The sequence below is a fragment of the Nelumbo lutea genome, chromosome 4 (assembly GCF_056320005.1).
Source record: "Nelumbo lutea isolate HS-2025 chromosome 4, American lotus-T2T, whole genome shotgun sequence".
In the NCBI taxonomy this organism is placed as follows: Eukaryota; Viridiplantae; Streptophyta; class Magnoliopsida; order Proteales; family Nelumbonaceae; genus Nelumbo; species Nelumbo lutea.
This window is the reverse complement of record NC_142687.1, coordinates 91,808,178-91,833,706: the sequence shown is the minus strand read 5'-3', so window position 1 is coordinate 91,833,706 and position 25,529 is coordinate 91,808,178. Positions and strand designations below refer to the sequence as shown.

The following is a 25,529-nucleotide window of genomic DNA, read 5'->3' as shown; positions in this document are numbered from 1 at the left end:
ACCAATAGGACTTCCCATGTGCCTACAAGACCTTGGATAAACTTTCAAGTGCTATCCCATTGTCTGAACATCTAGGTCTTTGCCTACCTAAACTAGTAAATTTTTTAAGTCTTTACCAAACCTTAATTTATCTTCCAAGTCCTAATCAATCCTCTATTGGGGTTCTTAACCTTGAACACTGCTTGTTACTATTGGAAGGGTTAAAATTCAAAAGCTTCAAAGCTGAACTTGTTAGGGTTGTTGACCAAATTTAAAAAAAGTCAATCGAGCCTGAGAACTAATTTCTTGGTATTTGAAAAATCCGAATGTTCTGGATCGAATTTGCACTAAACTAGACCATATTTGAAACCCAAACTTAATTTTAGCATGCATGATATGGAGCCCAAAAATTGCAACTCCAATAGTGGTAATTCAAACAAAAAAAGCAGACCTACATCAGCCTCCTAATTGAAGATGGTGCAGCTAAAAAACTAAGGCCGATCATGTAACACTACATCAGCCGATTTGGACTCCAATTGGTGGAATTTGATGCAGCTATGTGAACCACTTCTTCTTTTATGCTTTTTTTTTTCAAAGTACACAACATAAATCCGATAGAGAATTAGTCCTCGCCAATGCTGGTCTGAACTTGGGTTTTTGGAAGCAAGGGAGAAGAGAAAGAGAGCAAGAGTGTAAAAAGCGATGTATCGACCTCTCCCTTTTAACCCTTTATATAGAGCTCTCTCCAAATGTGATTAGGTATTGATCCAAATCAATTTGGATTCAAAATTAATTGTAATAATATAATGGAGTTCCATAACCATATTCGATCCAAATCACATGACAATGTGACTTCATTAATTAGTCTTACTAGTAATGGGTTAAGGCCCATTTCCTTTAGTAATTCACATACATAGGCATTGCAAGGCCTCTTAGGCCTAAATAGTGTATAGCTAGGATTGGAAATTTTGATCCCAATCCACCCACCTTGGAACCAACCCAATCCACCCATTCTACTGGCGAGTCAAAGGAAAATGGTCAGGGTGGGGTTGGGTTGAGGGTTACCCATTGGGTCAATTTATGTGGGTTGAGAGAAAATTGGGCAAAAGATGTTAGGGTTCATTGTTCTCAAGTCTCTTCTTCCCTCACTTTGTATCACCGCCAGTATCCACTCCTCTGTTGAATAAGATTGATTGATGACACAACAAGCCCTGAGGCAGAGCATCGCCATGTTTACTCCAAGCTTCAATAGTTCAACTCAGCTAAAAACTCGCGATGATGATTTCCCTCCTCTCTAGTCTCTCTCTCTCTCTCTCTCAATCTTCTTCTTGGATTCTTAAAAAAATCCCTATGTGTGCTTGATCCAGATCTCGACGGTAAACATGGCATTTTCTATTTATTGATTTTTTATGAAATATATAATTTGCACCATTTTCTATAATTTCTTATTTTTAAAAAATAGATTTTTCTTCAATTTTTTTGCTTATGATTGGTGTTTATTGAAATATATGATCATTGAATTTATTTTATCAATTTTTGTTTTTTGATAGAGTACATTCACTTGTTCTACATGTTTTTTTTTTCAAATTTCAGTAATTTTTATACTTTCCCATTTTAGAGTTCTATAATTTCCATTATTTTTATAATTCCTATGCTTTTTCCATATATAATTTTTATTGTCTTTGATCATTTCTGTTGTTTTATGTGATTTTTGTTTTATTAAATTTATATATATATATATATATATATATATATAATATTTGCAATTTTTTGTATTTTGTTGAAATTCATTTGCATTTTTTTTCTGAATACTTGTGCAATTTATTGTAGTTTCCTGGATTTTCTATAATTTTTGATGTTTTACATAAATTATATATATTGCCATTTTATGTGTTTTTATACATTTTTAGTTTTTATTTAAAAATGAACTTTTTATAGTTTTTTAGTGGAAATATATATTTTTATGTTTTATGAAATTAGAATAGAAAAAAAATGCAAAAAATGAAAAGTATATTTTGAATTAAAGGGTCAAACGCGTAGGTTAAGGTGGGTCAGGTGACCCACTAACATGGGTGAAAATGGGTTATTAGGTCAATATGGGTGGGTTAATACTTAAACCATACCCAACCCACCCATTTGCCACTCCTATGTATAGCATGGGACCCACAAAGGTCTCACATAAGTCTATATGGGTTAGCCCAAGTTTGGAAAGAGACAAACTGAATTTACTACACAAGGGTAACGAACCCTTGAGCCATTTAAGTTGGTCTCAACTTAGGCCCAACACTTAAGTCTAAGTGATCCTTGGTTTCAGCCATCTTATGAAGTCTACGTACGGTTAATGGATTAATATGAGATAAACACATTAGGTTATAAGACCTATAATGGTCTCTTGCTCTTAACCTCTTATCCCTAAATGATTAAAACATTACTCACATGGAAGGCCCCTTCCTAGATTGCAAAATGTAGTGTCACATCCTCTACTTAGATAGATTCCAAGATAAAATCTTTTACAAACCTTTTTTAGAAAATGACATAATATGAGCATAAATAGGGGTGTCCTTGAAAAACCGAATCGAACCGAGAATATTGAACCGCAAAATGCGGTTAACCGAACTGGTTGATTCGATTTCGGTTTAGAATTTTTGAAAAATCAAAGGACCGATTTGGTTTTCGGTAAACCTATAAAAAATCGACGGTTAACCGACCAGACCAGCATATATATTTATATGTATATTTTATATATATTTTTAATATACGTCACATATTTTCTATGTATTTTATACAAATATATATTCATTGTATATAAATATATACTTATATTATATCTATAATGATCTATTTACAAATATATTATATATTTTTGAAATATTTATAATATATTATATACCATTTATTATTTATAATACAATATTATACATATATTTATATAATATATATTATAAATATAAAAAATCAAAGAATCGAACTGATAAAAAATCAAAACCGACAGACCGATTAACTGGTGATACCGGTTCAGTTTCGGTTTGGCGAAATGAAAAAACCGGTACCACCGGTTTAGTTTACAAAAAGGGGCCATGGTTTGGTTAACCGAACCGTGGACACCCCTAATTATAAATACACTTCGCAAAACTAATTTCAAATACAATTGAAATTGGTTGCCAGCAATTTTAGGTTTCCATCAGAGATAGTATAAACGTTGATATTCACTTTGTCTAACAAAGGGGTTGATCTTATCACGATGATCACCCACTTAGGTAATATCCTAAATTATTTCAACATACCTAGGTATTTGACCCTAAGTGGATCTCATTGGTTGGTATATCAAAAATAGCTTAGTTCAATACCTAGGTTATACCATAATATTCTAGTTTTGCCCATTTGTCTCCAAGGTCAAGGCATAACTGAAAATTAGTCCATGTTTAGAGATTCTCACAAATACAAGCACATCTACCTAACATACAAGATAACACTGTCAACACTCTAGGTTCAAATGGGGCATTCCTCATCCCTGAAGCATAAAAGTTTTCTTTCTTTTAGCTCATGAGGAAACCAATAGATAAACTTTTTTGATAGCACATGATTCCCTGTGATCTTCCTTGCCAAACCCTTTGAAACTTACATGGTAGTCCTCATTTATCCTTTTCTCATAGATATTTATAGGAAAAATAATATAACCATTTTTTTATCATTATTTGAATGTTAGAGGTTCATCGATGATCTATGTTGAAGTGCTGGCTATGATGATTGGCTATTTTGAAGTCTTATGCTTAGGAGTCCCCAAGATGCAAGTAGTGGAGTCACATTCCCTAAGTATCATTGAAGACATTATCCATACAAATCATTATATTAAGAAACAATGGCTTTTCACTTTCCCATTGTTCAGGACATTCTATAATTGACTTCAAATTTTGAAAGTATTTTGTTTTGCTATATTCCTAGAGTCTCAAATTATGTAGCCCACACAAAAGCCTCTATTGTTCTTTAATATGGTTTGTTTTCTGTTAGAGCATCGTGGCTTTGTAATGGCTTGTGCAATTGTTATAAATGCTTATACTTTTACCCAAAATAATGGAATTCATTAAAAAAAATTAAAGAGGGGGTTTGATTAGTCACAACTCTTTTAGAATTACACCTTTACAACATCATAATTTATCTCTTGTAATATCAAATTCTCTTTAAGGCTTAATCCAAATTGTATGGACTACATTTAAGGCTCCGTTCATTTTCTAGTTTTTTAAAGGGGGGAAATCGATCAATGGGATTGTGGTTCCCATTGATTGCTTTCCCATATTTATTTTCTGGATTCATGTGCGATCCTTAGAAAAATCACTTTCCCTAGGTATCACTTACCCGGATATGATGTGGAGAAGCTTGGAAATAAATACATGCAGCAATTGGATAGGAAGGAACTACCCAAAAAGGAATGAAAGGATGAAAACACATAGTCCTATGGAAACACTCAACTTTCTCATTTGTTTCTTTTTTTGAGTTTTCTAGTCTTAGTAGAGTTCTTATTTGTTTGTTTTCTTTTAGATTAGTTAGGAAAGGTGTAGGAGTTGTCTCATTTCCTATTTGTTTCCTTAGGAATTTGTTCCCTAGTTTGAGTAAGTTTGTAATTCAAGGCCTATAAAAGGGACCCTAAGCCTTTGTTTACAGGCAATGAATTTCAAATACAATTTCTTTAGAGAGTCTCTTATTTTCTGGTGCTTTACCAGAGTTTCAACCTAGTGGATTATAGGTCTTTTCTTATCAATGTGTAGGTTGCATGATATCAAGCTCAACCAGGGTTTCCATCCTGCGTCAATTGGTATCAGAGCAGGCTATCCAACTTGTTTCATCAAAGTTCTTCAATACCCTGATGGCTGGCTGTAGAGAAGATGTTTACTCTAACAATGAATGTGGAGTAAAAGCTTTATGGGATGTGTTGGAGACTCAAGAATGTCAAACGAATGAAAGGTTGGATCACACATCTGAATTGTTAAAGGAGATACATACTACACTTATAGGTTTCGGCCTCGGTAATAGAGGATGTGAAGATAGAGGTAAAGTAATGCTCGTGAGAGAAATCAACTTGCAGAGAGATGTGCTCCTGTTTGTAGGAAACAACAAGTTTGGGAGGATGATTTTGACGATGAAGGAGAGTTTGAAGAGCCTTATGAAGCAGTTAGGCCACAAAGAGTTGAAGAATACAAGATCAAAGTTGAGATTCCTACTTTCAACGAGAGTCTAGACATTGAAGGTTTCTTTGATTAGTTGTACAAGGTAGAGAAATTCTTCGACGTTATGGCCATAGTAGATGATCGAAAAGTTCCTCTTGTTGCTTATAGATTAATAGGTTGATAGGAGCTTGGTGGCAACGCCATCAAGAGAATAAGGCATCGCAAGGGAGGCATCCCATACGACAATGGCATGTGATGAAGCAACTATTGAGAGGAAGATTTTTGCCTGTAGATCATGAATAGATTTTGTTCCAACAATTTCAGAACTGTGCGCAAGGCAAGCGAACGGTGGCAGAATACACCGAGGAGTTTCTGAGGATGCAAACCCGCTGCAATCTCAAAGAGACAGAAGATCAACAGACTATCAAATATATCAATGGCCTAAGGTACGCCATACAAGATAAATTGGGGTTGCAGACTATATAGTTTGTTGATGAAGCCCACAATTTGGCACTTAGAGCAAAGAGGTTGCTAGCACATCAATCAACAAGTAGAATAGAGAATTATAAGTGCACTCAAGCAGAGCCACATAAGTTTTCTACTACCAAGGATAAGCAGCCCTGAGTTGCTAATCAAACCCGACCATTTGGGGCATAACATAGAAAGACTCAAGTAGGGGATGGCTCAAAACCCTAGGATGGAGCTTTTACTAGTAGGACCAATAATAACCCTTATACCAAGCCAATGCTTAATGGTCCTTGCTACAAGTGTGGTGAGTATGGCCACAGATCTAGTGATTGCCCTCTACGAAAGGGTGTTGTTCACATTGGTAAATGAGCAGGATTGGGAGGAAAACAACCATGATCATGACATAGACTTGGACGGAGGTGAATTCGATGATATGGTCAATGAAGAGGATGGTGAACCAGTTACTTGTGTGCTGCAGCAAATCCTCTACACACAAAAGAATGAGAAAATCTCACAGTGGTGGAAGATCTTCCAATCCAAGTGCTCAGTCAACCAAAAGGTCTATAACTTGATTATAGATAGTTGCAGCTATGAGAATTATGTTTTCAAGGCACTAGTTGATCACTTGTAGCTGACAACAGAACCACATCTAGTCCCTTATCAGATCAGGTGAAACAAGAAGGGCCCTACCATTAAGCTGACAAAAATCTATAAGGTTCCTCTCTCATTGGGTAAATTTTATAAAGACATTGTCATGTGTGTGTAGTAGATATGGATGCATGTCATGTGTTGTTGGGGCATCCATAGCAATATGATGTTGATTCTACACATACGGATAGAAAAAATATGTATGTGTTTAGATGGGAGAACAAGAGGATTACTCTTGTACCAAAGGGAGGCTCACCCAAAGCTTCTAAAGTGGAGGGGTAGTCTTTCATTTCAATATCTTCGTCAGAACTTGAAATTTTCGTTGATATCAAGGAGGCCAAGGAGACGTTTGCTTTGGTGATCAAAGGTGAGGTAGAGCCTGATCGTGAAGTTCCAAAGTAGGTGCAACCCCTATTGGACGAGTTTAAGGCCCTAACTATGGAACCAGATCATCTACCCACTATGCGTGACATCTAGCATCAGATTGATTTGATTCTTGGTACCACCCTACCAAATCTGTCGCATTACCGGATGAGCCCAAAGAAAAGCAAGATCCTAAGAGAGAAAGTGGATGAGATGCTACACAAAGGGAAAATTCGAGAGAGCATCAATCCATGTGCAATACTGACATTATTGACACCAAAGAAGAATGGAAGCTAGAGGATGTGTGTTGATAGTCGTGCCATCAACAAGATCACCATCCAATATAGATTTCCCATCCCTTAGTTTGATGATTTGTTGGACCAGTTGGGAGGATCCAAGATGTTCTCCAAAATTGACCTGAAGAGTGGATATCATCAAATCCGTATCAATCTTGGTAATGAATGGAAAACAATATTCAAAACTAAGGGGGGCTTATATTAGTGGTTGGTGATGCCCTTTAGAATGTCTAATGCTCCTACTAATGAATCAAGTATTCAGACCCTTTATCAACAACTTTGTAGTGGTCTATTTTGATGATATTCTGATCCATAGCTAATTTGAGGGAGAGCATATACAACATATACGGGAAGCACTGGTAGTATTACAAGAGAACGAGCTCTGTGTTAATCTAAAAAAGTGACACTTCATGACCGACAAATTGATGTTCCTTGGTTATATAGTTGGTGCTGTTGGGATACATGTGGATGATCAAAAGATCCAGGCTATTCAGGATTGGCCATCTGCAAAGATTGTGATGGAAGTATGCAACTTTCATGGTTTGTCCACTTTTTACAAGAGATTCATCCAAAATTTTAGTAGTATTGTGGCTCCCATCACCAATTGTTTGAAGAAAGGGAAGTTCAAGTGGACAGAAGAGGCTAAAAGAAGCTTTACTGAAATTAAGGAGAGGTTATTTTCTGCATTAGTACTGGATTTATCAAACTTTGACAAAGTCTTCAAGCTAGAGTGTGATGCCAATGGGGTTGGAATCGGTGGTGTTTAGTCTCAGGAAGATAAACCAGTAGCCTACTTTAGTGAGAAATTAAACGAGGCACGACAAAAGTGGTCAACATATGAACAAGAGTTGTACACAATTATTCGAGCTCTTAAGAATTTGGAGCATTATTTGATTTAGCAGGAGTTCGTGATCTATTCAGACCACCAATTATTGAAGTATTTCAGAAATCAACATCACCTCAATAAGATGCATGCCAAGTGGGCAACTTTTTTAGAGTAGTTTCATTATATTATCAAGCACAAATATGGCGCTTCGAACCATGTAGCTTATTTATTGAGCAGATGCTCCACTCTTCTCATCACTGTAAGTAATGAAGTTGTTGGATTCGAACGCTTGAAGGAGCTTTATGAAATCGATGAGGACTTTGGCAATATATGGGAGAAACATACCACCAAACAACCTATGGGTAATTTTCTTGTACATGATGATTTTCTGTTCAAGGAAAACAAGTTGTGTCTCCCTAGAACATCCTTACGGGACAAGGTGATTCGTAAATTACATGTTGGAGATTTGGGTGGCCATCTTGATAGAGATAAGACAATTAATAGCGTGGAAGAAATGTATTATTGGCCTCAACTAAAGAAGGATGCCGGAAATTATGTGAGGAAGTGCCCTATCTATCAAGTCATAAAGGGGCAATCTCAAAACATAGGTCTTTACATGCCACTGCTAGTGCTATCAAAACCTTGGGAAGATTTATCTATGTACTTTGTGTTAGGACTCCCCAAAACTCAGAGAGGAGTAGATTTTGCATTCGTGGTAGTCAATCGGTTTTCAAAGATGGTGCATTTCATTCCTTGCTACAAGATTATTGATGCAATGCATGTGGCAAAATTATTCTTCTAGTAGATTGTGTGCTTGCATGGAGTGCATAAGTCCATTACCTCAAATCGGGATAGTAAGTTTATAGCTCACTTTTGGTTAACTTTATGAAAGTGGTTTAGTGCTGAACTTAATTTCAATAGCACGACACATCCTCAGACGGATGAACAAATTAAGATAATAAACAAAACTCTAGACAATTTGATTAGGGGCATTTGTTGTGACAAGCCTAAACAATGGGACAACGCTTTGGCTCAAGCAAAGCTTGCATTTAACAACACTGTTCATAATTCAACGGTGATATCTCCATTCTCCATCATCTACATGAAGGAGCCCAGTCATGTTTTAGATCTAGTAAAGTTGCCTAATGTTTCTGGCATGAATGTCGCAACTGGAGCCATGGTTGAACATCACCAAGATACTGTAGTAGAGGTGAAGCAAAAGCTAGCAGAATCCAACACCAAGTACAAGGCAGCAATTGACAAGCGATGACGAGCGAAGGTATTTGATGTGGGAGACTAGGTAATGGTGTTCTTGCATAAGGAGCAGTTTCCTATTGGTATCTACAACAAATTGAAGCTGAAGAAGTACGGTCCCTACCAGATCTTAAAGAAAATCAACGACAATGCTTATGTTATTGATCTTCCTAAGAAATGAATATCTCCAAAACCTTCAATATTGCTAATTTTTATGAGTACTTTCCATCTAATGGTCCATCTTAACGAGAAATTAACTCAGGGACGAGTTTCTTTCAAATGGACGGGAATGATATGGAACAACTTGCAAATAAATACATTGAGCATTTGGATAGGAAGAAACTGCCTAAAATTGAATGAAATGATGAAAACACACAACCAAACGGAAACATTCAACTTTTTTATTTGTTTCTTTGTTTTTGTTTTTTTCTTATTTCATAATCTTAGTAGAGTTCTTATTTGTTTGTTTTCTTTTAAAATAATTAGGAAAGGTGTTGGAGTTGTCTCATTTCCTATTTGTTTCCTTAGGAATTGGTTTTATAGTTTGAGTAAGTTTGTAACTCAAGGCCTATAAAAAGAACCCTAAGCCTTTGTTTACAAATAATGAATTTCAAATACAATTTATTCAGAGAGTTTCTCTTATTTTTTGGTGCTTTACTAGAATTTCAACCTAGTGGATTCTAGGTCTTTTCTTATCAACACGTAGCTTGCACAATATAAAGCTCAACCATGGTTTCCATCTTGCGTCAGGATACCACCTAAGGAAAAGTTGATAAAACATGATGGGACAATTTTGCCCATTCTAATAATGACTTAAATAATCATTATATAATTTACTTGAAGGATAAAATATAAAAACCTCCCCTAAGGTTTCACTTTTACAAAATCCTCCTTTATAATTACCTTTTTATCAACTAATGAAGACTTTAAAGTTACAAAATTACCCTTACAACTTAATTGGGCATCTTTCAATATAATTCAAAATATTAAATTTGCCCTTCTAAAATTCATTGGATCTAAGAAATTTATCAAGTAAAATTACTTTACTCTTTTCAATCCAATTCAGTGATTTTTTAATTAAAAGTGAAAATTTTCTTTTGGGGGTATTTTAATAAATTTTCATATGGATATAAGATTAAGACGGGTACTTTCGAAAAACTAACACACTGAGCCAACGTTTTCCCTCTGAAACAATACTTTCAAAAAGGAAGGTAACTGCAGGTTTTGAATACTACAGGGGAAGTTTTTGTGAAATTGAGAGTTGATGGGAGGTTTTATGATTGTCAGAAACCTCCTAAGGGGAGGTTTTTATATTTGACCCTTACTTGAAATCAAAAGAATACATGTCTTAAGCCATCTAATTCATTTGGCAGGTAAGTGCGAATAGTTTGGGTCTAGAGTTTAATAAATAAAACCTGAATCTGAATTCAATGGTAATTTAAAAATCGGATGACAGAAAATTTAATATTTCGAAGTTTCCCGACAGAAATGATCTTTGACGTGAAACTATTTAACAGTGCGTCCAGAATCCAGTTGTTGCTTAGCCTTGCTGGTTCATAACAAAACTAGGAATTAAAGCACGACATTACCATGCTTTTCATTGCAATAATCACGCCCATAAATCCGAAACCATTTACTATCAATGCATTTAGAGGTGCAATTAATCTCAGAAAAGTCAGTGAGGGTTCCCCCGGATCCCCTGCCCCTGTTTCTCTCCTTTCTCTCCTTTCTTTCTTTTTTTTTTTCCTCTTTTTCTACTTCCATCTTTACAAATTTCAGTAGCATTAAATACGACCTCAACAACATGTCCGTGGCAATTTTAGAAATAAAACAATGCATCGATGCAAAAATAATTGGTTAACCAATAAACAATCCATCCTTCTCTACTCAAACTCAGCTACTCATCTCCCTCTGTTTGCGCCTCCAACAGTCAGCAGTTGATAATTTCACATGCAACCACGTTCAACGCTCTCGCTCTCTCTCTCTCTCTCTTGTCATCCAAATCCAATCACCCAGGTCCCTACACTTCTTTGACTGAACAGATCACCCCATCGGCGTATCATGGCAAAATTCATACGAGTTCCATCTATCTTGCGCAGAGGGCGTTCAGTATCACGTGGCCCAGCATCAGATCCACGAAGTATTGGTGCCCGATCTCACCATCCCTCCACTTCAGCTTCGCCGGCGCCCTCCCGTAGTGCACACCGTCGTTGCACCGGTTATCGTAGTGCCACGGAAACGTCATGTCGAAATCGTCGATCACGCCCGATACGATCCCGACATCTTTCAGCTTTTCCAACAACACCCCATTGAACGCCTCCATCTTATTCGGGTTGAACGCCAGCGCCCTAGCGTACCCTCCCGTCGCAACCGTTGTCCGGTACACCACATCCGGCGCTCGCTTCCCTCTCTGCTTCACCGATTCAATTACGTCCCTCCAAAACCCCGCCGCGTACTCGGCTCCTTCTGTGAACCTTCTAAGGTTCTTCCAGTGGACGCCGTCGTGGAGGCCCGAGTTCATCACTATCGTATCCGGCACCGTCTCTTCGGAGAAGTATCGCCTTAAAAGATTCCGGTAGTCCTCGTCTGAGAGCGAATTCAGGCCCTCGTAATTCTGAGTTTCGTTCCAATGGCCGTTGAAGATGCTCGTGATCCGGACCGATTGAAGGCTGTTCTTTGGGTTCGTGAAATTCAAATCGAATCGTCTTGGGACCGCACTGATTTCCGGCAAGTCGAGAACGAAATTCAGTAGGTTCCGTATCGTGTCTACATGGTTCGAATCGCCCCAGAAGAATAGCCATCGGTTCTGCAAGCATTCCCATGCGGAAGCTGGAGTGAAGATCCGAAAGGCGCAGTGGGTGGAGTACACCCAACCATTACTCTCTAGCAATCCCAATGGGCCTTCACACCACGGCTTCTCGCAAGGGAAATCGGGGTTCAGGCACCGGTACCGCCCGTCGTCACTAATCTCGCAGGTGTCGTTCTTGCCGTGTCGCGTCCACCGTCCGGACCATACGTCCCTGGAAAAGTCGGATTTCTCGCAAGCCCGCAGTTCGGACAGCTGAGCTTTCCGTCTGTAGAACTTTATTGGAATTCGACGTATCTGCCTGTCGTAGGCGAATCGGGCCGGTGAGAACCTGAGCCCCTCGAAGTGTCGGAAGAGGAGGATGACTGTCAGATTGTACTCCCCGGTGTATTTTGGATGGACCTGAATAGAAAAAGAATAAGAGCCATTACCGAGGTCTTTCACTGGCGGTCGAGATTTCCACAGCTCGCCGGAGAGGTCAGTTTCAAAATAGTCCCCACCCACGCAACGTGGTTTCCCGGACTCGTCCAACGCCTGGATAACAAATTCATGGATTTCTCCAGCTGATAGTTCCACCGCCGAGTTTCGATCATCCAAACCAGGGATTCTGACACCAACCGTTTGTGAATCTTGACAAGTTTCACGTCCTGAAGCTGACCATCTTGAGAGGAGATTTGACGTGAAGTTCGGCTCTAGTTCCGCAGAGATCCAACGTATACCGAGCGGAGCCGGCGACTGCGTCAAGCTCATCAAGAGAGGCTTACCGGGGATGGCGGTTGCGTTCTGTTGACCGACCATTACCGATTGATCGAGGGAGATATTGTGGCTGAGATCAACCGGCGGAATGTGGGAGCTGAGGAGAGTCGGATTTTCATGGTTTTGAGTCTTATTAACCGCAGCCTGAGGCCTCAGGGCTAAATAATCTTCCTGGTTCCGCCAAAACCTGACGCTGTCTGTGATCGTATATCCGTCAATGCTCCAAATGATCAATATCCCTAAAAGGATCGTCCCTGTTAAGATCGGGAAATGCCTCGGAGACCACGTCTTGGGCCGGAAAATGGGATGTTGCGAGGCGTAATTCACTCCATTCTCCGGCATCTTAAACAGAGAAGATAAATAAAGTAAAGTTCCATCAAATTATTGCAATTCACCGTTCTAAACTCTCTACAGTTTTATGAACTATTGCCAAGGCAACGCACATTCCCTATATATATATATATATATATATTTATTTATTTATTTATTCAAGGAAATAAAAATATATTAAAACCCATGAACTGGAGATGAACATGAACTTACCTTGGCAATGGCAGATCCAAGCTAGCTGAGTCACAATTCACAAAAAAGACAGAGGAGCATAGCTAGCCACTCGCACAGTCGTACTTCCCCATCTCTCCCCGTTGTTGTGAAATGAGCTTGTTCTAGGGCTTCAGGCTGGGTTTGCTCTTTCCTCACTGGTTTTAATGAATTTTGAGCTTCGGATTTGTCATATGAGCATTTTCTAGGGCGAAAAACTGCGTTTTCGCCCCGAAGCTACCATCTGCAACTCGTTCCTCGATTTTTAAAATCGAGGATGGTTACTTATAATTAAACAAAATCCAGACGAAACTCAATCCTTCTGAAGATTAATTGCACCTATAATCTAACGACAATGAAAAGGAAAAAGAGAAACGAATATCTCAAAAATCTTTGTAGAAATCAGAAAAGAAAAAGAGAAATGAGGGCTCCATTTCTGGTCAGCAATGGGGAAAAATAGTGAGGTATTAAAAAAGGAAAATCAGACTAAAATAGAAGTTCGTTAATCGAAAGGAAAGAAAATAGAGGAAGAAATCGAGGGAGAGAAGAATGGAGAAGCTCGACCAGGGAGTAGATGTCTCTGGACACGGACCAGCGGAGATTCGGGGAAACACAAAGACAAGGTGCTTTATTGGTTATTATCATAATCTTCCTAAAATAGCCCTACCTTTTAATCTAATGATTCCAATGCCTCCAATAATGAACAACACAACAGTGACAAACAACACACGGTCTGACGCCACGTGTTCCGGTTATGGGTAATTACGTCTTTCCAGGACAGCGCGTGATCGTCTCCAACATCATGCCGAGTGAGCCACGTGTCAGAAATCGAGCGAGGAATGGTAAATGGTAGAATTAGAGTTGGGTTTGGATCCGAAAGTAAACAGACATCTATGTCGGGGCGCAATCCGAACCGTGAAAGTTCAACTTCTAAAGTACGAAGATTGTGTGCCTCTCCACTTCTCCGGTTCTGAGAGTACTCGGGTCGGGTCATACTTAGAGTGTGGAGACGTCGATTATTGTGGGGAATTCAATGGGTGGAGCGGTTAAACTTAACCGGGTGGAGGGTTAATTTTGCTAGATATGTAAATGGATCGGATATGATCGGATTCAAATCATGATATATCTAAATCCGATCCGATAATTGTAGGTCCGATCCAAAGATCCCATGGCATCGCACACGCATTGATTTGGAATTGAATTCAATAAAACGTCAAACATCTGAATCTGATCCATCTGATTTAATTTTTAAAAGAATTAATAAATTATTAAAAAATATAAAAAACAAAAAATAAAAATAAATTTCAATTATTTTTCATCATATAAAAAAAAGGAAAATGCAATATATTTGCACCCCTAAATTTTGCCTGCAACGTCATCCGGCCAATTATCTTTGGCTTAAATGTGGGACCCATTATATTTATTCCATCCATTGATCTCTTGCGGATCCCGTGGCAGATGTTTCGGTACATCGAATAATAGCCGAGCAATTGCCATCCTCCGTTGTCTAGGCGAAATAGACGTCGACGCCGTCACGCAATTGCCTTGGTACCTTGAAAGCTTTCCAACTCAACACACGTATTGAAATGAGAGAGTGAGAGAGCGCATTCATCGGCTTTAACGTGAGAGAGCGCATTCAACAGAAAAGCAATGTTTAGAAAATCAGACTGGATTAACAAGATTGATCGATAGTTGAACCATGATCAGGGCACTAGTTGATTCAGCAAACTTGCCAAAGTATGATATATATATATAGATTGTTCAATTTGATCAAAACTACCAAGTCAGTCCATGCAAATGCATGAGGTGGAATAAAAATTTGGTTTTTAAGGTTGGCAAATATCAATTATGACATTAATTTGGCCTTTAATCAAATCCAATTCATCTTATTTATATTTTTTTTTATTATGATATAGGGCCTGTTTGATAAGTCTTTTTGGAAAGATCTTCTCATATTTCTAATGGTCAAAAGATACATTGAGCTTTTGCACGAAGATCTAAGCAGCCCAAAACTAGTTTGATGGATACACGTCTTCCCGTGTCTTTTTTTTTTTTGCGAGAAAAAATGTGAAAAACTTCATTTGAAGCTTTCCGAAATCAGCCCAAAATGGGCTTTTCACATCTTTTCGGCACTCCAGCTTTTAGTGGCTAAATCTTCTACAAACCAAATAGAAATAGACCAAAAATTGGTCTGCTCATTTTGTAAACAACCGAAAGGCTGTACAAAAAGATATGCCAAACAGGTCCATAATTAAAAAAAGGCTCAAATAGATTTAAGAGGAAATGAGGAATTTAGGTTGCATTTGGTATCAATGCTGTTTCTAGGTGAAATGTTTATACTTTGAGAGGCTGTTTATACTTTATAATTGAAATATGTATACCTTAAAATGCATGTGTGGGGAGGTTGTTTCTAGAAACATCGAATTGACGATCAAGTAAAAATGATAATGTTGGCTGAACTGACTTTCATATGTGATGCGATAACATATTTCTCATGAATTAGTATCCATTAATACAAAATATTTTAGTTTTTAGATAGAAAAAGTAATGGTACCAAACATAATCTTAACAGGGAGGGGAGATGTTACATTGAGTATTGGAGAGAGAGAGAATGTGTGTATATGTATTTTAAGAATAATATTAGAGTAAACATGGGTTTTATTAGAGAAAATTAAGACTTCTTATATTCTATTAGAGAAAATTAAGAATAATCAATGGTTTTTATTATGACTCTTTATATTTATAATATAATAATTTAATTTAAAAATAAGTAACTACATTTATGAAAATTGAGAGGAAAGGGAGGTCCATGTGAGCATTGAGGTGAGAAGATTCTTGGCCTCCCTCTTGCCTCTTTATAATATGGATATAGATTACTATTATATATTCCCTGTTTTCATTCTTTACTGATAAGCTTCATTTGATTATTCATTATGAACGTAAACCATGGGGACCTCTGACTAATTCCCATACTTGGTTTGAACTGATAAACCCAATTGGATTGAGTGATTAACCCCCCCTTTGTAAGTTGAATTGGGATCTGTTCTTCACACAGCGCACCTCATAAGCACATCTCTCCATCTCTTCATGTGTTGGGAATATCTCCCGTAAATAGTAATACATAGGTATGTGAGATGTTCCTGATACATGGTGGGATGTGCCTGTGAGGTTGATGTGAGGTGCTTTCTATAAGGAGAAGATCCGGTCTCTTGTAAGTCTGCACTGTTCTCCATCAGTGGGCTGACTAAAACATTAAGAAAACGGCTCAAAGTTTAACTCATTAACTACATGCAGGGATTATAGAGTTATTACCCACATAGGGCGTGGGCTCTTGATTGGGGGGTTACTAGCTCTTGTTCAAGCTTTAATTTGGCCTGTGCATCCTCATCAGATTTTTACTCTTGACTATAATACATCTCTACCCATATAATGACAAAAGTGTGGATCAGTAAGTGTAAGACCATGCTTGGGAGTGCTTATTTTGGCCGGGACTAAACACTCATTGATGTTTGGAAAATAAGTCTAAAATAAATGCTTATTTTAAAAATAAACTTATTTTTTAAGCAAAAGATTTCCAGCTTTTTTAAGTGTTTATACAATAAGCATATTTTTTCAGTTTTGTTCTTCCAAAATTATCCCCAATTAAATTTTAAAATACCACTTACTATCCCTAGTTGAATTTTATAAAAGTACTTTCACAAAAGTAGTTTTACTTTACAAAAGTGCTTTTATAAAAAATACTTTCATAAAAGTGCTTTCATAAAGATACTTTTATAAAAGTACTTCCTTAAAAGTACTGTTATTAAAGTGCTTTCATAAAAGTACTTTCTTATAAGTACTTTTATCAAAGCACTTTCATAAATTTGAAAGAAAATTGATGACAAAATAGTTACAAGTGCTTATCGGAGAAAAAGACAACTAAACACCCAATATGAAATAAGTTCTTATTTTTTAAAATAAGCACTTGAAAAAAGTTGGGTGCCAAATGCAACTAAGTGCCTATTCAAATAAGCACTTGTATTTAAGCACTTATTTTTAACATAAGAACTTCCAAGCATGGCCTAATAATGCTTTGTAGCAGATCTCCCCAAATTAGGTTTTTAATCTGTTTCACCTCTCTAGGGCCAATATTGGGTAATGGCCCTTTTAGTTGCCAATCTGATACAACCCTCCTTGTTCCACTAAGATTGAGATCACTAATGTGAGATAACCCACTGTGATTTATTAATAATTTACATTTACAAAGATCGGGAGATTTGGATTATCACACATTGAGATATCTTTGTCTATTTGATTGAGGCCGGAGGCGTTGTTTGCAGAATTTTCTTGAACATCCCCTCCTGGTGCTCAGTTACTTTCTTCTTAGGGGGTGCTCTTTTTTCAGATTTTGAGAGGGGAAAAGTTGGTCAATGGAAATTTAGTTCCCATTGACCAAAAATCCCATGTTATGTTTTCAGATTTATGTGAGGACCAAGGAAAGTTTATTTTTTTGGTACCCATCTCCTAAGTGGGTAAGTAACTTTCCCACCTAGGGGAAAGTTACCAACACTTGAATGGGACAAAAATGCCCCTTTATAACTAAAATGGTTATTGACTTATTTACATAAGAAATGAAAGAATATGGATAAATACATTTACCCGGGTAAGTGTTTCTCAGGAAAAACTTACCCAGGTAACTACATTTACTTGGATAAATAATTTACCAAAAAATGAATAAGGCCTTAATAAATTTTATATTCCTATCAAACGGTTTTTAGTTGTAATGTTGCCAAACTAAAATCCACCTTTTTTATACTGACCAACTTTGAATGCAAAGATTGTATCAATTTTTTTGGATTCAAACATTATTCCCATTTTAAATACAAACACGTCTTGGAAGTTCGTAACTGCTGCCATTTTTAATACACAAATGTACTCTTATCAAATGCTTGTAAAACTAAACCTGTGTACATATATGTATTAAACCTCATTTGCACCCCAAACAAATGCAGCCTAATGAAAGCTTTCACCTTTTTAAACTTAAAAAAATGCTAATTGCAATTCAAATAGATTCATCAGAAAGTCCTAATTAATATATTTTAGTTGCTTATATCTCATCCAACAACGTGTAGTTCAGTCCGTTGCATGACATACATCCTTTGATACGAGGAGGTATGGGCTCAAACCCATTATTAGTATACAGGTTCTCTGTGTTGTTCTAGTAGTGGACCTTATGTGCACCACATTACTAACCCTACTAATCCATAGGTCTGCCATATAGCACCTTACCGGCCCCTCATGGGGTCAAAGTAGGGGTGCAAGTTAGATTCTGGATTTGTAACTTACAATTGCTCCGACCTGTGTCGTCCCAAAATTGAAACCCTACATATTTGCACTTAGACTGCATTTGGAAGCGATGCAAATCAAGAATCGATGTAATATTTGTATCGGTTCGGTTTTGTAGGTGTTTGGAAGGAGTGGGTAATTATGATCGACGTAAAACTCCACTGTGATTCAGTTTTGTATGTGTTTGGATGGAGTGGAGTTTTACATTGATAATTGATGTAAAACCTTATAAAGTAATTTTATCAGTGCATTTTTCAAAAAGCAATGGCCACTTTTACGGTTCAGTGTAAACGTTATCAGTGTATTTTTACACTGATTCCAAACGCAATTTTGAGTTATGTTTGGTTTGAAGGAAAAGGTAGGGAAAGGTATGGAAACCTAAACAACCAAACATAGCCTTGGCTGGCTCTAAAATTAGACTACATGGGTTGCAGCAATGTAATCTCTTTGATTTGAAGAATTTGCACTGTATCGGTCTTGGCTTTTGGGTTGGAACCATTCAAACTGTGATAAAAACCCAACTCGGAACCGCCCAAATTGCACCCTTAGGCCAAAACTGTATTAGAATTTAGAACATAAATACAGCAGCAGCATTAGCAGCAAAAGAAGAAGAACAAGAAGAATAAATTATAAAGATGAATTGGTGGCGCTTACACATCAGATTCTATATTCATCCACTGAACTGAAGGGACCCTCTTTGAAATGCAACCATAAATTATTAAGTTGTCATCTACTGATGGCAGAGAAAATAAAAATTTGCAACCAATTTGGATTGGAAAACGATTTCATTTTGAAATGAGCCATTTAGTCTGCATTTGGAAACAATGCAAATATGTAGAGTGTAAAATGGTTCATATAAATTGCAAAATTTGATTAGTTTTGCACTGACAAATTTACTTTCTTACCAAACAGACTTTTAACTGTAATGGATGCAAACATGAATTCCAATAAAGTATATACTTTTTTTTTTATTAGAAATCCACTTGAATGCAAATTTACTTCTTTTTTATGAATGTACTTTTACGTCTTATTACCAATGTAAATATGCATTGATTTGTCATTTGTCAATACATAAATATAATGTTACTAAACACAAGCAAAAGTGAACTAGACTGCAAATTTACCCTAAATTAGAATTTATACTCCATTTGTATCATTTCCAAACGCAACCCTAGTTTCATGTGTATAAAAAAACAATTTTATGTAATGGAAAGAAATTGATGAGAAGGAGGTTTCATTGGAACTACACTAACTTCTCTAACCATAACAAAACCCATACAGGCATGTCTGAGTGTTTGTCCAGCCCCGTCCATTTCGTGTCTGCACGTTGCTTCTCTCCTCCTGCCAATTTTGGAACGACCCATCCACTAAGCGCCCGTTTGGGAGGATTGATAGAATTGCTTTAGAGAAGCTACTTGAGATAAATTCACTGGAAAAATTGATTTTGTCTCTCATGTAAATTCATTTTCGGCTTTCCGGATTTTACCAAATACAGCTTCATGGCATTCATGGTGTTCCGGGTCTTGCAGCTCATGACATGCCAGAAAAGCCCTCCCACTCCCTAAATATTATCGGTTGATTCAGTTAACCGTTAATTTTTCTTTTAAGTTAATCCATACTGATCCACAAGTTAACCGAATTTTTTATTCAATTTCTTCAATTCAGTTTGGGTTTTGGGTTTTTGATCAACACCCCTAACAGGCACCAATTCAATTTGAAATTTATGCGGTGACTTAAAATCAGGACTATGAACATGAACTGAAGGGCTTATTGTTTTTTTTTTTTCGGGCTCTTAGAGCTTGCCATTTGCTCCATTGGGTAGATCTCCTTAGAGGTTTTTGGAACAGCACCCGAGCTCTTTGCAGAAACTTAGGGCATTTTTTGTCTACTAACAAATATATTTTCTTTATTTTTATTTGATTTTATAGATTTGTTATAGTTTTATACAAGTTTATTGAGCTTTGAATTGGATATTTAGATATACAAATAAATCGAATTTGAACCAACCAACGGCTGGCTTGTTGGTATGTTAGCTGGTTTGTTCCAGCGTCTCGAGGAATCAAATCCCACAACCAGCACTTTGGGAAAAAAAAGGGGCCGGGGGAAGTTATTAAAGGTGCATGACACTGAATAGAAAATCTGCAAACAGAGGGATGCAAACTGAACCGGGTAGAAAATCTGCATCGAGTACATATTTGCACTCAACGTGCATGATGTTTACCTCCAAGGATTTTGGACCGGTTAGGCACGATCTCCTAGAAATCTTGGATGCAGTGCGTGAGGCCTACGCTAAACAATGCCTATATAAAGGCACCAACCCCAAAGACCCAAAGAAGAGAAAAAAGAGAGGTACGCATGATTATTTACTCACTAGCATTCAAGCACTCAAGTATTCAGCTTGCATCCACAGTATAGTACTGACTTAAGCATCGAAGCGACCTCGCTGTTATGGGCCCGGGCGTAGGATCTCGTCACGGGCGGTCTGTGGGGAAAACTCCTTGCCTTCCCTTGCCCTTGGCTTTGCGAGTTGACCCTATGGTGGCGGATTGAGGGGTGATTTGATCAAGAGATCACCTAACTCTCCTTGCTCTCTTTCTTGACTGAAAATTCGATGCCTTTATTGAATAAAGTCAGCTCCTTAAATAGGAGATTACAAGAGGGTTTCCTTCTTGTATTCGGCTAAGGTAGTCCCTCTCTTATCACAACTTAAACTTCTATCGAAACTCAAACTCCTGCTTCTAAGGGAAACACAAAAATAGGGGATAAGGGAAAGGTACAGCCGGCGTTGGCACACAGGGCTGCTGTGGCCGAATAAGTGTGGGCCCACCCGGATGAGCTATCGTGTGGGCCCGCTCTACCGCTGGCGCATGCGTCTCATTTTGTTGATGCTGTGAGGTGTGTGCTGCTGCCGTGTGGTGCGTTCCGCTGCCATGTGGTGCATGCTGCTGCCGGGTGTTGTTGCCGGGCGGTGCGTGCCGCTAGGCGCGCTGCTGCCTGCGATTGTGACGCAGCGTGTTGCCGGGTGTCATGTCCGTAACATTACACCCCTCCTGGACAATGAGCTTGTCCTCAAGCTCGAGGTCAGGGTAGGCGTTGTGCAAGTCGGTCCAGGGAATCCAAGTGGCCTACGCTGATGGTAGTCCATCCCAGTCTACTAGAACCTCGAAGATGCCTTGATTGATGCGTGACCGGACAAAAGCTCTAGGTTGGAGGATGGGTCTGCCGTCCTTGAGAGGGGGTAGAGGAGGCACTTGCGTTGGGGGAGTTCCTATAAAAAGGCTTGAATAGGGACACATGGAAGACGTCATGGATTTTGCTGTGCTCTGGCAGTTCAAGTTGATAGGCAACCTTCCCGATCTGTCAAAGAACCTTGAAGGGCCCGTAGAACCTTGGGGTCAGCTTTTGGGGGCTCCGTCGCTTGAGGGAGAGCTGCCGGTAGGGCTGGAGCTTTAGCCAAACGAACTGTCCTGGCTGGAAGGTGACCTTGCGGCAGTGCTGATCGTAGGTTATCTTCATGCGTGCCTGTGCCTGCTGCAAACGTAAGGAGACTTCAGCCAGTAGGGCAACGCGGTATTGGAGGCTGCGGTCTACTTCTTCCAACCGTGTTGATCCCTGTTTGTAGGAGAGGAGATGAGGAGGGTCTCGCCCATACACCACGCGGAAGGGAGTCATGCCAAGGGACGAGTGGTAGGATGTGTTATAGCAGTATTCGACCCAAGGGAGGCAGTCCACCCAGCATCGTGATTGGTCCCCTACAAAGTAACGGAGGTACATTTCTATGGTGCGATTGACAACCTCCGTTTGCCTGTCCGTCTGTGGATGATAGGCGGAGGAAAAGGCTAGGGTCGTGCCCTGTAATCTGAACAGCTCCTTCCAGAAGGTGCTAGTGAAGACTGCATCCCTATCACTGACGATGGACTCGGGCAGCCCATGTAGGTGGAAGATGTGTGTGAAAAAGGCGTGGGCCACAGAAACTACGCTGTAGGGGTGGGACAACGGGATGAAATGAGCATATTTGGAGAAGCGGTCCACCACTACTAATAAGATGGATTTCCCACCGACTTTAGGCAAGCATTCAATGAAGTCCATAGGGATATCGGCCAAGATCTGCGTTGGGAGTGAAAGGGGATGCAGGAATCTTGCTGGGTGTAAGTTCTCCCACTTTTGTTGCTGACATACGGAGCAGTTCTGGATGAAATCCCTAACCGAGCCTCACATACCATGCCAATGAAAGTCTGCACGGACGCGGTGTAACGTCTTCTGCATCCCTTCATGGTTGGCATTTTGGATGTTGGCGAGGATAGTTGGATATAAGGGACAATCTGTTGGGAGATATACCCTTCCTTTGTACAACACAAGTCCCTCATGGATAGTCCAGTTTGGTTGGGTCGTGCCAGACTGCAATTCCTGCACTAGGTCTCTCCACATTGGTGATTGGGGCAACGCGTTTCTTAGGTCCTCCAGTAGGGTCACGCGGGGCTGGGAGACCACACAGAGGTGTGTCGTGTCCTCTTCACGCCTGCACAGCGCATCAACGGCCCGATTAGAGGCTCCCGCTTTGTGGTCTACGCGGAAGTCAAACCCTAGCAATTTGCTTGCCCAATGCTGTTGAGGTGGAGTAGTGAGCCGCTGCTCTAGAAGATATTTGAGGTTGTAGTGATCTGTCTTGACAACGAAGGGCCTGCCCCACAAATACGACCTCTAATGCTGGACGGCCTTGGCCAGTCCGATCAATTCGCGCTCGTAGGACAGTAGCTTGAGGTGTCGATCTGCTAGTTTGCGGCAAAAGAAGGCGATGGGGTGCTCTTTCTGTTGCAGTACTGCACCAATGCCTATGCCAGACGCATCACACTCCACCGTAAATTCTTGGTCAAAGTTTGGTAGTTGTAGCACAGAGGTAGTGGATAGTGCGTCCCTTAGGTTTGTGAAGGTGGTGTTAGCTGCTTCATCCCAATGAAATGCATTCTTCTTCAACATCTTGGTTAATGGGGCCGCCAGGAGTCCATAGTCCCTTACAAACTTGCGGTAGTATCCCGTGAGCCCCAAGAACCCGTGGAGAGCCCTAATGGTCTGAGGCTTGGGCCACTCCCAGATGGCTTGAATCTTGGAGTTATCTACCGAGACTCCTTCCCTGCTGACTCTATGGCCTAGGTAAAGGACATGCGGCTCTCCGAAGGAGCACTTGGTTCGTTTTAGGAAGAGCTTGTGCTGTCGTAGCAGCTCCAGAACTGTCCTTAGGTGACAAACGTGTTCCACCCATGAAGTACTGTAAATTAAGATGTCGTCAAAAAATACTAGGATGAATCTGCGGAGGTGGGGCCGAAATACCTCATTCATTAGGGCCTGGAATGTAGATGGGGCATTGGTGAGACCAAAAGGCATGACCAGGAATTCAAAGTGGCTGTGATGCGTTCAGAAGGCTGTTTTCTCCACATCTTTAGGGCCCATTTGGACCTGGAAATAACCTGACCTGAGATCCAGCTTAGAAAAGTACTGAGATCTGTGGAGCTCATCTAGCAATTCGTCTACCACCGGGATTGGAAACTTATCCTTGACGGTTCTACAGTTGAGCTCCCTGTAGTCCACACAAAATCTCCAGGTGCTGTCTTGCTTTGGCACCAACAAGACTGGTGAAGAGAATGGAGAGCGGCTGGGCCGTATGATTCCCTGTTCCAGCATCTCTGTACACTGCCTCTCAATCTCGTCCTTTTGTAGGTGCGGGTAGTGGTACGGCCTCACGACAATGGGTCCTGCCCCTGATATTAAGGGGATCCAATGGTCACATGACCGGCCAGGTGGAAGGCCCTTCGGCTCTGAGAACACGTCTGAAAAATCAGCAAGAAGCCTCTCCATCTCTGCGGTGTGCAAGGCGTCGCCATGGAGAGTATGCACCTATGGTTTTCTTGCTCTCATCTTGGTCCCTTTCCAGGTGACCCGTTTCCCATGTAAGTCAAACGTCATGGTTAAGGCACTGAAATCCATAGGATGGGGCCGAGGGTGATGAACCACTTAATCCCCAACACTATGTCGAACTCGTCTAGGGTCAGAAGAAATAGATCTGCGAGGAATGGTTTAGAATCCACCTGGATTTGGACGCTTCTACAGATCCCTGGACTGTGAACTCTCTCCCCATTTGCTACAGCCACCTAGAGCCGCGGTCTGTCTTCCATTGGTAGCTTCAGTTGGAGAGTAGCCTTCTTGCTGATGAAGTTGTGGGTGCTCCGTGAGTCAACCAGAATCCGTACCTATTTTCCTACCACCTGGGCCTGCAGCTGCATGGTTTGGGAGTTTTGGACTCCAGTGATGGCATGGAGGGAGATCTTGGGTTCTAGTGCCGCCTGTTCCTCTTCTTCCTCCTCTAGCTTGTCTACCAGGAGGCAGAATAACCGCTTGCAACGGTGGCCAGCTGAGTACAACTCGTCACAGTTGAAGCATTGGCCCTTGGCCCAGCGCTTTGCCATCTCAGCCCTGGATAAGCGTCTGATGGGAGGTGTTGTCGTGCTTCTACCCATGCTTGATGCAACTCGGGTAGTGTTGTTGGTGAAAGGGCGTTGTTCCCTGTTGGCAGCCATCGAAGGCCCTCCTGTGGTAGTCCTTGGGTTCGCCCAAGTCATTGCGATACGCCCCATGCTGGACAGCCCTCGGCTGATCTGCAGCTTGCGCTCGAAGGCTCGGGCCAGATTTATTGATGTGACCAAGTTGGGTGGGCTCTGCATCTCCACATCGACTCTCAAGGGTTCAGATAGGCCAGCTGTGAACATATCCACCTGCTGGTCTGGCCGAACCGAAGAGGCTCTGGCGAGAAGTCTGAAACTGCCGCTGATACTCCGCAATGGTCCTGGTTTGTTTGAGGTTAATGAGCTCCCCCAAGGGGTTGCTCGTTAATGGGGGCCCGAACCAGAGGAGGCAATACAACTTAAAATGGCCCCAACTAAGGCCTGGTTCTTCTTGCTCCACTCGGTAGAACCAGAGTTGTGCTTCATCGGTCAAGTGAAATGCTGCCAGGCTGACCTTGTCCTTCTCTTCCGTGCGATGATTGCGGAAGAATTGCTCACAGCGGTACAGCCATCCAAGCGGGTCACCGCTGCCGCTGTATGAGGGGAACT

General features: G+C 40.1%; 1 protein-coding gene across 1 annotated transcript; it reads right to left on the bottom strand.

Moving 5' to 3' along the window:
• Positions 1–10,614: 10,614 nt before the first annotated feature.
• Positions 10,615–13,712, bottom strand: LOC148861788 (uncharacterized). Its single transcript, XM_088982304.1, has 2 exons — positions 13,102–13,712; positions 10,615–12,900 (listed from the first exon to the last, which is right to left on the bottom strand). The coding sequence occupies exon 2, from the start codon at positions 12,898–12,900 to the stop codon at positions 11,083–11,085; it is 1,818 nt and encodes a 605-aa protein (XP_088838430.1). The 5' UTR covers positions 13,102–13,712; the 3' UTR covers positions 10,615–11,082.
• Between the last annotated feature and the right edge of the window lie 11,817 nt (positions 13,713–25,529).